General features: G+C 33.6%; 1 protein-coding gene across 6 annotated transcripts in view; it reads left to right on the top strand.

Moving 5' to 3' along the window:
* PAPOLA (poly(A) polymerase alpha) overlaps positions 1–13,257 on the top strand; it is a 52,588-nt gene that overhangs the window by 19,561 nt on the left and 19,770 nt on the right. For all 6 annotated transcript variants that reach the window (XM_043922698.1, XM_043922700.1, XM_043922703.1 and 3 more), the window contains exons 5-13: positions 63–172; positions 638–691; positions 3,006–3,117; positions 3,767–3,856; positions 3,947–4,085; positions 5,641–5,713; positions 7,045–7,165; positions 8,116–8,200; positions 12,728–12,781. In XM_043922698.1, the coding sequence (XP_043778633.1) occupies positions 63–172; positions 638–691; positions 3,006–3,117; positions 3,767–3,856; positions 3,947–4,085; positions 5,641–5,713; positions 7,045–7,165; positions 8,116–8,200; positions 12,728–12,781 (838 nt within the window). The remainder of the gene's footprint in view (positions 1–62; positions 173–637; positions 692–3,005; positions 3,118–3,766; positions 3,857–3,946; positions 4,086–5,640; positions 5,714–7,044; positions 7,166–8,115; positions 8,201–12,727; positions 12,782–13,257) is intronic.

The following is a 13,257-nucleotide window of genomic DNA, read 5'->3' on the forward strand; positions in this document are numbered from 1 at the left end:
GAGGCGCACACTAGTCTCCTTGCAGCACTGACTAGTAGCTGACGGGCTCACTTTTTTTCTAGGTGCTGATATTGATGCGTTGTGTGTTGCACCAAGACATGTTGATCGGAGTGATTTTTTCACCTCGTTCTATGATAAGTTGAAATTACAGGAAGAAGTAAAAGATTTAAGAGTACGTAAATGTTCTGGGTGAAAGGGGAGGAGTTTAAAAAGTCAGTTTAGTCAGTTGATTGAGTTTTAAATGGTGTAGCCATCAACTTTTTTGAACTCTTGTAGTTTGCCAGGCCCTTTTAAGCTTAAGATAATACATGCTTGTATTTTATTCTTTACAGCAGTCTAAAAGTCATAAATCTGTAATCCCATGTACAGAGTAGGAAATGAGGCAAACAAAATAAATACTAAGCAACTTGGCCATCATCATATATCATAGTAGCAGAGATCAACGGTTTGAACCGAGGCTTGTCTGATTTAGGATTCTAGTGTCTTAAAGTATTTACTGAGAAACTAGTTTGTGTCAGGCATCGTAGTAAATTGTATTTAAACAGTTTTAAGTATTGCATTTATTTAAGTGTACTAAAACTAGCATAATTCTAGTGTATAGTTTCAGAGACACTAAACTTACTTAATTTTCTCACAGGCTGTTGAAGAGGCATTTGTACCAGTTATCAAACTGTGTTTTGATGGGATAGAGGTAAGGTTCAAATAGACAGTTCTTACTATTGTAATTTTGATAGCTGCAGGTTAAAAACTTGATTTATTTCAGAGTTTTGTAATTGGTGAGATGGTGTGATATTAATAAGAATTTTTTTTAATGGAAATGGTAACCTGTTCTTTTGTAACATTTTTAGTCTTTTTTAAAAAAAGAGACTTGTGAAACTAGAAGTTAAAATACAGATAAAAATGTACTGACTTTGAAATGCTGCTACAGAAGAGTTTCCTTGATAGATTTTCCGTATGCAGATTCTATGTACTTTTAGTCTCACTAAGGCAGTCCATGGGGTCACAAAGAGACATGACTGAGCAACTGAACTGAATGCAATATAACAATGTATTTTTGCAAACAGCACTTTTCCTTGACTTTCATTTAAGTGAAATATGTAAGAAGTTGAGAGAAAATTGTGATCTGGTGTTACGTGTGCTGAAATGTTTTCTGATAGGGAAGGATACTCGAGCTTAGGCTCTTGAGCTGAGGGGCAGTTTTCTTTGCGGTTTTCAGCATGTGTAATGACAGTAGTTGCAGCAAAGCTGACAGCGAGGCAACTTGAGTATTGTCACTTCCGCATACATAATGGTGCTGGAACATCACTGATAGTAATTACAGTTGTGAAGTTTTGTGCAAAAAGTGGTTTCTGTAATTGCTGCATAAGGTACCTAATATATATGACTAATAAGTTGACACAAAATGTTAAATTTGGTAAAGGATTATCAAGTTCAGGCAGTTTTGATTTACTGAAGTGAAAGTCACTCAGTCATGTCCGACTCTTTGCAACCCCATGGACTGTACAGTCCATGGAATTCTTCAGGCCAGAATACTGGAGTGGGTAGCCTTTCCCTTCTCCAGGGGATCTTCCCAACCCAGGAATCCCGCATTGCAGGTGGATTCTTTACCAGCTGAGCCATACTTACTGTCAGTTTATTAAATATGCAAAACAACCTATAACGTGGGTGATGCCTTGTTTTCCCAAGATTTTTTTTGTTTTTTTTTTTGGTGGAGACCCCCTCATTGTGTGTGTAAACTTTTCAGAATGGAGAAAAAAGTCAAATGGTTAGTTGAAATATTTAATGTGTGTGTTACCACTGAGTTGCTTTTTGAGTTTACATTTTTCCCTCCTTTGAGCATGTAGTCTTTATTGAAAGTGAAAGTGAAGTCGCTCAGTCGTGTCTGACTCTTTGTGACCCCATGGACTGTAGCCCACCACGCTCCTCCATCTAGGGGATCTTCCTGACCCAGGGATCGAACCCAGCTCTCTCGCATTGTAGGCAGACGCTTTACAGTCTGAGCCACCAGGGAAGTCTGTAGTCTTTATTATTTCTGTCTAAATTGGGGGAGATACTAGATTTTGGTATCTGTATTATTGGAAAATTTAGACTATACCAAAAACTTAATTTGTGTAGTTTTTTCCTGATCTTATAGGTAGGTGCATGTTTAAATGATTTTTCACAGTAAGCTCTTAAAGTATACCTTTTTAAAGTGATTTTATAAAAAGACTTCTCTAGCAGCGAAGTTTGGAACCATGAAATCATGCCCTCAGGAATAATTACCAAATCTGTGCTGAGTTTTCTTTTGCTTCCACCTTTACTTGAAAAAAGGAGAAAAAAAGCAATTTTGTCAGTAGCCAGTTTTTGTTTAGCCAGTTTTTGTTTCTGTTAGTTAAAACTAAGTTGGAGAAATAGACTGTGATAGTATAAATACATAAGTTCATAAATGCAAGAAGCTTCCTTTTTACTGACATGTTTATTTGGGTCACATATCATCATATTAGCCTTATATTTGGGAACCTTTCAGCACATAATCAATACACAGTTCATGTATTAATGGATGGAAACTTAAACAGTTAACTAATTAATCCAGTATGTATGCATTTAGCAAAGGTAGTGAATTAAAGTTAGTAAGTATGGTTAAAATGACGGGTAACTATTTATAAAAGTTCTGTTTAGTATTACCATGTTTTAAGATCTGATTAAAATACCTATGGTAAGAATTTTGTTTGAATTTTTGGAATTGTCATGTTAACAGCTGATGAAAAGATTCTGGTTTTAAGGAATATTAAGTATTTTCTTTCTTTTTTTTTTTTTTTTTTAAGTATTTTCTTTTTTAAAAGAAATGACTTAAAACTAGTTTGGAAAAGAACATGTCTGGAAAACATGCATATGTGTAACTGAATCACTTTGCTATACAGCTGAAACTAATACAACATTGTCAATCAACTATATTCCTGTATAAAATAAGAAGTTCAAAAAACAGTTTGACAGATACAGAGTGTTAAACTTTGCTTTTGTTTTAGATTGATATTTTGTTTGCAAGATTAGCACTGCAGACTATTCCAGAAGACTTGGACTTAAGAGATGACAGTCTGCTTAAAAATTTAGATATAAGATGTATAAGAAGTCTTAACGGTATGTAAAAGCATATTACCTTTTACATAATAGCAGTTTTGGTCAAATATGAAATGGCTTTTAACTCGGGTTTTGCAATGAAGCTTTTAATAGCCCTATTATTTATCTGTAGTCATATAAAATGAGCTTTTTTACTTAATAGTTAGACTGCAGTGAGATATTTAGTAATTTGTTGTATTCATCGGTGTCTTGCACTGTTATTTCTTTGCTCTCTGGAACTTTTAAATACTGTCTGACATTTGTACTCTTGCTGGTGGTTTAGGTCTCACTGTGTGACTGTTTAAATTTTGATCCCCATAACCTTGGTAACATTTTCATCTATCGCTACATTTGAACACTTACTTTACCATTGCTTGTTACAGTGCTCTTAAAGAACAGTTCTTAGAAACTTCAGTGGACCATGCTCTATGCAGTGTGTCTGAACTGGAAGACATTTTAATTCTGGGTTGAAAGTTTGAGATGAAGCAGAGTACAGTTCAGATTCTTTGGTTTAGGGTAGTGCTTGTGGTGCCTCTTTATTAACATTACTGGTTTTACCAAGCAGATTTTTATTTAATTTGACATTAGTCTCAGAAAATTTAAAAGAAATACTCTCATTAAACCTTTGATGATTTAATTTTTTTTTTTTCTTTTTACTCCTGTTGATCAGGTTGCAGGGTAACCGATGAAATTTTACATCTAGTACCAAACATTGACAACTTCAGGTTAACCCTGAGAGCTATCAAACTGTGGGCCAAACGTGAGTTCAGAATTTGTTGGCTAGCTTATTAAACATGTTTAAGTTTTTGTTCAACACTAACTTTTCCTTTTTGCTTTTCCCTATCAACAGGCCACAACATCTATTCCAATATATTAGGTTTCCTCGGTGGTGTTTCCTGGGCTATGCTAGTAGCAAGAACTTGCCAGCTTTATCCAAATGCAATAGCATCAACTCTTGTACATAAATTTTTCTTGGTATTTTCTAAATGGTATGTGTTTAGATTATATTAAAATAAAATTGATTGTAGACACTGAAGTTTAGTCTTATTTTTATGACATTTCTGCAGCTGGTCTCAGATTCAAATTTAAGTTCACGATGCAGCAGTGTAGATAGCCTTGGGGAGATCATGTTGTATATAAAGTGACAAGCCTAATTCTCTTCCTTTTGCCAGCATTCCCCGGGTAGTGAGGCAGGTGCTGTTTGTACTTCCATGAGTAAACCTCCTCTCCAAATAAACTCTGAATTTTAGCTGTAATGTTTGCTAAAATCCAGTGAGTTGATAGGTTGGGATATTAGTTACTTTGGATAAAACTTACCACCTCTTTTACTCTTTGAATTCTAAATCTGTAGACCTTTAGTTTCTCGTGGTTGTTTGTTTTGCTTTCAGCTGCCCATTCATCTTTGGTAGAATATTAAAGATATAAATGTTTATATAGCTTTTAAGGATAACTATAAGTGCTTGAAAAGCAATTGATTATCCCTTTGAAATTAATTATTAACCCAGGAAAGGTTTTTTTTTAAAGCTCTTCCTCATTTAAGCTTGGTCACATTTGTCAACCGTTATTTAAGTAAGGTAAAACATTGCTGTTTCTTATTAGTTGCTTTGACCCAAAAGGTTAGAGTTCTTGGTTTTTAATCAAATTGATCTGAAAGCTTTGTCTTCCCTACTTGTGTCAAGCTCTCTACCTTCTCCCTCTAAAATAGTGTTTTAGTTGTTTTATAAAAATTAAGAGTTATCAGAGACAATTTATAATTAGAGCTTTGCCACACTTTTCAGAACACACCCTGTAATTTATGGATTTAATAGCACTTAATTATATATAACCAAAATTGGTGAGAAAAATGTCAGAATTTCTCTTAATGCTGCACGTACATAGCAAGTAATATTTTTAAGAAGCTAATCTTGATACTGTGTGGTGCAGTCCATGGGTTCGGAAGGAGTCAGCACAACTTAGTCAATGAGCAACAGCAACAATCTTGATACTTAAGGTGCCAACGGTTTTCCAGTTTTTAATCTCTTGTGTAAAGACTGAAGTAGATAACTCACAGGACACGTCTTTAAAACAGTGTGTTCACATCATTACTCATTCATGTTAATAACCTTTAAGTCATGAGATAGAGATTATAATTATTCATACTTCTTTGCCTATAATGAATCAGCTTTTCATCTTGGGTTGTCTTTGGAGCTAGCATAAAGACAGGATTTTTGTCTGTTCATGGGAGATTTTATCCTGTTCAGCTTTGAGATGAACACATCAGATTGTCTTGGGGTAGTACTTTTTAATTTGAATAGTGCTTTATCAGTTCTTTGAGAGGTAGAGAAGATGTTAGACTAAGAAAGCTACCAGGTGGTTGGAGTTAATTTCATAGAGAAAAATTAATCCAAATAGTCTTAACGTCAACAGAGGAGTAAAAAGTTATATATACCAAGAGTGCAAAATGAATGAAGAAGAATCACATTCACAAATGCTGTATGTTTAGCAAAATACGTATAGATGGTAATATCCAATAGTCTTATCAAGTGCTACAATCTTTTTAAACAGGGAATGGCCAAATCCAGTCCTATTGAAACAGCCTGAAGAATGCAATCTTAATTTGCCTGTATGGGACCCAAGGGTTAGTGTATTATTTTTTCCCCTACAAATTCGCACTGTGCAATAACGAGTAGAAGTCATCTGCATAAGCTGAGGGAGACTTCCCGTTCTGTCACGTATGAGTGGACATGTTCGTATCACACTTTCTTTTTAATCTCAACTAGAATTGTCCTCTGGTGTGAGAAGCGTAATTATGTACCCTGGAACCACATTTAATTGTATGTAGTTTATAATATCAAGGTCACTAACAATTTATATATAGAACTACCTTGTAAGCCAAAGTTGTGTGGGCATTTGTGCTTAAAAAAATAATAATAAAAAGGATACTAAAAATCCCTGTATTTTTTTTTGTTCGATCTAAATATTCTGTTAAAATTGGGTTATTGTAGGAAAACTGTTGCTTAATGTTTAATCATGACAGATAACTTCTAAGCAATATCACTTCAATTACTATGATGTAATTGTAAAAATTGGTTTGGCGAATTCAGATTACAAAAGCATGGTTGGGCTGAAGAGGAGCCTCCATTCTGCTTTTTTGGAAGTTATGACCTTCACTGCTAACTCAGTTTAAATGTTAACAACATGCACTTTATTAATGGATAAAAGAAATTTAGGTTTGTAAGGCTTTCTAGGTTTATAAAATTCTATTTACACTGTTTTATTTTTTCATTACAGTATCAAAAATATTTTCAGTTTTGAGCCTTGTTAATGACATCAAGTTGTGTACTTTCAGGTTTTCCAAACCTCAAGACATTTAATTTGGGAAGGATATGAATTTACAACTTTTTCTGTTAAAAAATGCCACTTTTATCATTAGTTATATGGATTAAGATTAATAGTTATTAAATTGTTTTGTTATCTTTTAAAATGATACCGACATGGATAATGTAGTTGTACCCTGTGTTAATAAGCTTCTACTGATAAGTTAAGGGTATATTAAAAACTAAGTTTCCAGCTTGTTTAAAATTCATTTTACACAGAACATGTTGTAATGTGACATTTCTCAAAAATGTAATTGTGTGTGCATCCCTGTTTCTGTTGTTGACAAAAGAAAAACTAAACATCAGGAGGTGCCAGTTAGAACCTTTATTTTGCTCAACAGGCTCACTGTTTCTAGTAAGGTCACCAAAGTAGTCATGCCCAAATGATTGAAACAACCCATTAGTTAAGACCAAATCACAGTTTCTGTAAAGAATTCCTTAAAAAAAAGTCTCTTTACATGGTTTTTCTTTCTCAACTCCAGCTATGAATGAAATAAAATTTAATCATTGGTTCAGTTTAACAAGGGGTAAAAAGTCCAAGTATCTGTTGACTATGTACTTGAAGAAACTGATTGGCTGTTGTTGTATGTAGGTAAACCCCAGTGATAGGTACCATCTTATGCCTATAATTACACCAGCATACCCACAACAGAACTCCACGTACAATGTGTCCGTTTCAACACGGATGGTCATGGTTGAGGAGTTTAAACAAGGTAAGTGTTTATCCTTATGCTCTCCTTTATACAGGAAGGATTTACATACCATTGTACACCCAGTAATGGGGTATTCAATTAAATGGAAGAAAGCATTCACCAAAGTGGATTCTGGTGTTATTAATTACAGATTATATTTGAGAATTAACTTGAAAAACTCAGTTTAATTTCTTGTAAGCAGTTTACTCTTGATTATATATCGGAAGATTTAAAACTTAAAGCTGTGTCCTTAGCTGGGCCTCTGTGGTTTAGTGCCCTTCTATTGCCATGTGAAATTTTAAATAATACCATAGTTTCTCTCCATCGATTGACATGAGAGGCTTTTAGCAGGCTGTATATTTGGAGAAAGCTTTGAGTAGGATTTTGGCCACACTGCACACTGTTTTGGAATAACTAAACTTCTGAATCCTATGAGTATTGCTAATTTGAAGGAGTAGCTATGGTAAATGGTCTTTGAGGGAAGTAGCTTGAACTGGACTATTTAATTTGACGAAAGTCAAGAAAGTAGAATCAGCTATTTGACTACCAACTTCAAACTCCAATTTCTAAAGTTGTTTTTGTAGTCTAAAGGGGCTCTTCATGGAAAGATGTTACTGTCCTTTTACAGGAAATTTTTTTAGAAGGGCAGGAAAGTTTATGGAAAATTGTTTTTTCCTTGGGTAACTGAAGTGCTTCAGTTTTAGGAGAGAGGCACTCTGTGAGCATGGCATTTTAAAGTAATGGCAATTTTCCAGAAACATGGACCTCAAATTCTCCAGCTTTTTTTTCTTTTGTGTAAAATAGTGTACATATGTAAGAATCTTTATGCTGTAGAGTCATAGACTAAAATTTCTGTGTTAAAATTATGATTTTAGGATTATAATGAATGCATGTGATATATTTAAAAGATCTTTAAAATTCTAGATTCTTAGACTGAAGCATGCAAATATTTTAATATGTTTTTAATTTAGGTCTTGCTATCACAGATGAAATTTTGCTGAGTAAGGCAGAGTGGTCCAAACTTTTTGAAGCTCCAAACTTCTTTCAAAAGTACAAGTATGTATTTTAAGGCATGTCGGACATGTTGCTCTCTTTTAAGTATTGGTTTTAATGGTAGCATATGTGACATCTCTTCTTGCTAGACTAATGTAGTTTGAATTTTCCTTTAAACATCTATACAAGTTTTCCTCTTGTCACAAAGGGCATATTGTTTTAGAAAACATTGTTTTTTTGTCAAGGTACAGTGTAGTCCCTACAGTTTTGCTGCCTGATGTAACCCAATTTCTGCATTTGAAGCAACATCAGTTCTGAAGGTTTGCTAGTCATCACCAAAACTCTAAATCTGTATACCTTGGCAAAGGAGTGAACTGTTAAAATCTGTAGCTAATATTCTCTTCTAAGTAATTATTTTCATCCAGTTCTGGAAACTTATTTATTCTTAAGATCTCTATAACACAGGCAGAACTAATAAAATGTCAATATAGGTAGTCAGCAAAATGTTTTCAGTAGTTACAACACATGATTGGCCCACCATTTCCCCCTACTGTTCATAAAGCCCCTCAAGTATTTCTACAAATATTTTCATGGAATCTCAGTGGGTGTCATATTTTTTACTAATGGTTTTAATATAATGACTTAATACCTCAGTGTAGGTTAATAGCCTGATTGTGTTGGTTTTGATGAAAACTGTAAGTTATAATAAATCTTACTTTTTAAAAAAAATGGACTTGCACTTTTATTTGCCCTGAGCTGAAAACTTGCCAAAGTCCCACTTAAAAAATTTTTTTTCTTTAATGCTTGAAACTTTCCTGACCACTTGATCTTATGTTGGATTGTGTTTTGTAATAATCTAAGCAAGATTGCTTTATGCTATTTCCCCAATTAAAAACAAGAATGATGACCTTCATGATGTCTCTGTGTTTTGTTTCTGTATCTTTTGCATGAAAAAGCAATAATGGAGCCAGCTTAATTGTTGTGTTCTGGGAGCACTGCATTGTCAGTAAAAAATTTAAATAGCATAACATTGAATGTTCTTGTTTACTATTCCCCATAAATTGTGCTTTTCCATTTGGCAGACAAGTTTGCATCGTTTTTTTATTTTAACCACTGTTGAGGAAGTACCTTTGAACATTTAAACTCATAAACATATTTTGATACTTTAAAAACTAGCATGAGAGAGCACATGATTACTTGTAAAGAGAATAAAGAAACTGATCTTGTAGAAGTGTCAGCATCTCTTAATCCCTGAGAATCCGAGATGAAGCTAGATAGATTCTTTCTGTCCCATTTTCTTGTAGGAATGAGAAGTGGGTAGAATGAAGTTCTTCTAAGTACCTGCTTAAGTGGTTTCTTTCTCTTTTTTCACTTTTAAGAAAGATTAGTGTTAAAGCTGAACAAATCTTGATATTGTCATCTATTTAAATTTGTATTACTAGTACTTTGAAGGATTGTGTGTGTGTGTGTGTGTTTCGATGCTTGTTTAATCTTTCTTTTAAAACTTTTAGGTTATCCTTCAAAACCTGTGCAAAATAGTACATGTAAGGTCTTCTGTTGGCTGATTATCTTTACTGAATTCTCTTGAAACAAATTACTTTAGGTTATTAAAAACAACTTGAAACATAGAAATGAGGATGTAGCAACAGATAGAGGAAATTATATCAGGTAATTTCAGCTGTGAGTCTTGGGAAAAAAGATTTGAAAACATGACATGCAGCTGATTTTACCTATACCAAATTCACTTATGTCTTAACTTTTCTCAAAAATTTTTCCTCTTAAAAAATTCATAATTATTATCATTAGACTTTGAGTATCCCCAGGTTTGAATTTTTCTTTTACTGTATTGTATGAAATACCCCAAAGATTAGCTGTTCAGCTGAATTGAAATGCTTAGTTTTTTGGTTAAGCTTATTCAAGTATATCCTGAAAGTGTTATGTTTGTTATGTATAGGATTTTAAGTCATCTGTGGTCTACCTACCTGCCTTTCTTGGAAGGGAGGAAACCACGAAGGAAATTTCAGTTGTCTTAGAAAGCTTGCGGAAAAGGGATAACATTGCCTTGTGGAATTTTACAGTCTTAAGAAAATACTTTTCATGTTCTACTGTTAAAGATACTCAAACCGACATAAATAACCAGCAGTAAAGTAAATCACCGTTGACATAGGAAGTGTGAAGACTTCAGATGTTCAGTTTCCTTAGGAAACAAGGAAGGAAAGGTACTAGGGGAAAAAAACTAAATGTTCTCAGGAATAAGACTAATAATTTATCATTTCAAGGAGTCTGTATGTATAGAATAATTTAGCCTCAGAATGTGTTAAAAGCTTTAAGAACAATGAACTCTAATTTCTTGAACCTGAGTCACTTAAAGATGGAATTGAAAGGATTTTTGCCAAAGAGATAAATTAGATTTTCGGTATAATGTCTTGAGTTGTTACCTACCCAGGGAAAATGTTCATGTGATGAAATGGCCAGGAAACCTACCTAAAAAAATGCTTTTTGGGGGATGAATAGTTGTGAGGTAATAAGAGCAACTAAATTAAGCATTTTTAAAGGGGTTTTACTTCATTTGTGGTAGGTTTTTATAGTTATTTTTTTTTAACTGAAAACTGATAATCTTTTAATTTTGGGAAAAGTTAATCATTATTGCTTTGGCTTCAAAGTCTTGTGAAGCCGTTTGAGTACCTGAAGCATAATCATGACATTGTGAAATAGAGGATAGTAGTTTTTGAAGCAGCAACAAAATTAAGTATAGTCTAAATTTAGACCTATTTTTAGTCTCTGTGCTCTGATAGGAAACTTATTAATGGCAGGTTATTTCTATTAAACATAATTACTGTGTTTTGTATCTCCCACTTCATATTTGCTTAAATGTGGCTGAGTCAAGAACATTTAACTTCAGCATACATACTTGTTGGTTGTTTAACACTTTCAACTATATTTAAACAGATGTCTTTATTGTAAGCAATGTGCAGAGTAGACCCCTCCCCTGCCCTGGCCCATTGGATTTCAGTAAGAGCTAAAGTTGAACTCTCTAAGCTTTAGAACCTTAAACTTTGAATTGCCAACAAGATTATGTTCAAGTGAACTTTATATTTTGCCATAAGTAGAGAACACTGTGTGTCATTTAAGCTTTTGTTAAAGGCTCAGATGGTCATTAAGAGCATCTATTTCACAAGTGTGGTGCTAGAGTGATTTGGAGATTTCGAGTTTTGTCCTAATAGGTGAACCCAGACGACTTTGTCTTGAGTGTTTGTGTGCATGCCTGCTTTTTATACTTTGTCTTCTGTTACAAGTTGTTATACTTTCCTTTTTTCTCCATACCCCTGCCTCTCAACCCTCGGGCCCCCCACCCCCCACCCCCTTATAGTTTGTTGTCCATTTTCAAACTCACAGGAAACTGGAACTCAGGTTACTGAGATTATTAGAGTTTTGTTTGACTTACAAGAGCATTTAGGGCCCTAAGAGTTTTCTGTATATGTAAAATGCATGAGCTTTTGGTGCTTTTATGTGAATTTTGACTTCTATTTGTTTGGGCTATCTGTATGTGTTCCGTATATTTGGTTTGCTCTAAATAATTGCTGAACAAATTAAACTGGTGAAGGAAAGGAAGTATTGGTCTATGGAGTTGGACTGCATATTTACTTTTCTGTCTACATGTTTTCATATTTGTGTGTATTACCTCTGTTAACCTTAAGCTTATACATGAAGTTTATTTAAAATTGTGGTCATACTCTGACTTTTCCAACTAGTATCTGGATTCAGTAAGGATGTCAGTTTGCTTTTTGAGGTAACGTTTCTGGTGAGAAGTTTGACTTCTGTCACCTCTAAAATGGATTTTGTAGGAAAGTATATTGGATTGAATTTTTTTTTCAGTCTGAAGAAGTTGAGTTATACTTTAGTTGTAAATAGTTTGTTTGAAAAACATTTAAAAATAGATACTTGGTCATGATGGTATTTTCTGAAATGAAAACTTGATTTTGTTCTAATTTGAATGGAATTGAATTCCACATAGAAATCACATTACTCTATTGCTCTCATGTTAATGATGTCTGCTTCTTTGTTATAGAAATTCCTAGTGTTGTTTGAAAAAAGTCATGAGGCCTGACTTAAGTATTCAGTTTAATTTTTGCTACCTTTTAATTTGAATTAAAAAGCATAATGTATTGGATACTATTTTTGAAATTACTGATGTAATGTGTGTATATTTAGTGCTCCTCCTTTTGTGGCTAAAGCCTTGGTGTTTTATTTCCATCGAAGCAATTTTGCTTTAATGGGTTATATTTTAGTGAGGTGGCTCTTTAAAGATAAAGCACTCCACTAGAATCATTGAACCAAATTATCAGTGATGTTTAGTCAACGTTTTTGAATTAAGCTGCTTTGGGGGTAATTTTATAGAAGAATTTAACTTGCCCAGTAGTCACTAAACTTATGGAATTTAGTGTTTATGATTGTATGTGCAAACTGAAACTGCAGTTCTCTCTTGCTAAATTGATCTATAACTGTCACCAAGCTTATTGCATTATGGTGTTAATATCCAGCACAAAGCACTTAAATGAAATAAATAGCATGTTGTCTTTATCTTCAAAGGCATTATATTGTACTTCTAGCAAGTGCACCAACTGAAAAACAACGCCTAGAATGGTGAGTATAAGATTAGACTTTACAAAACAAAAAACAATACTTCAAAACGAATCAGATAGCCTCAGAACACAGTAGGAGACGGAAGTCCTTAAAACATCAAGTTTGATTTTGTTCATAAATGCAGCTTTACTACTTAAATGGAAGTTTTAATGGAAGTATAGAAATTTGGAGATCCATATACAACTTATTTTTGTTTGTCTTATAGAGATCCATGTATTATTTCTTAACTGTATTTAAAGTGTTTTCTTTTAGTTTACTGATTTTTTGTCTGTAAATATTTCTGGGGATGTCTTTTGCAATCTTCCTAGTTTGAAATGTGACTTGATTTGCTTCTCCCTGTGGTTTTTAATTCATCATTTTTGAGCTAGAACATAAGGTTTTAGTTTTATCTATGGCAATTGAGACAATTGAACTGCCCTTGTTTATTTAAGTTATCTTCGTATTATAGCTTTATACAAACTTACTTGATTTTGTGC

This window comes from Cervus elaphus, chromosome 13 (assembly GCF_910594005.1).
Source record: "Cervus elaphus chromosome 13, mCerEla1.1, whole genome shotgun sequence".
NCBI classification, from domain to species: Eukaryota; Metazoa; Chordata; class Mammalia; order Artiodactyla; family Cervidae; genus Cervus; species Cervus elaphus.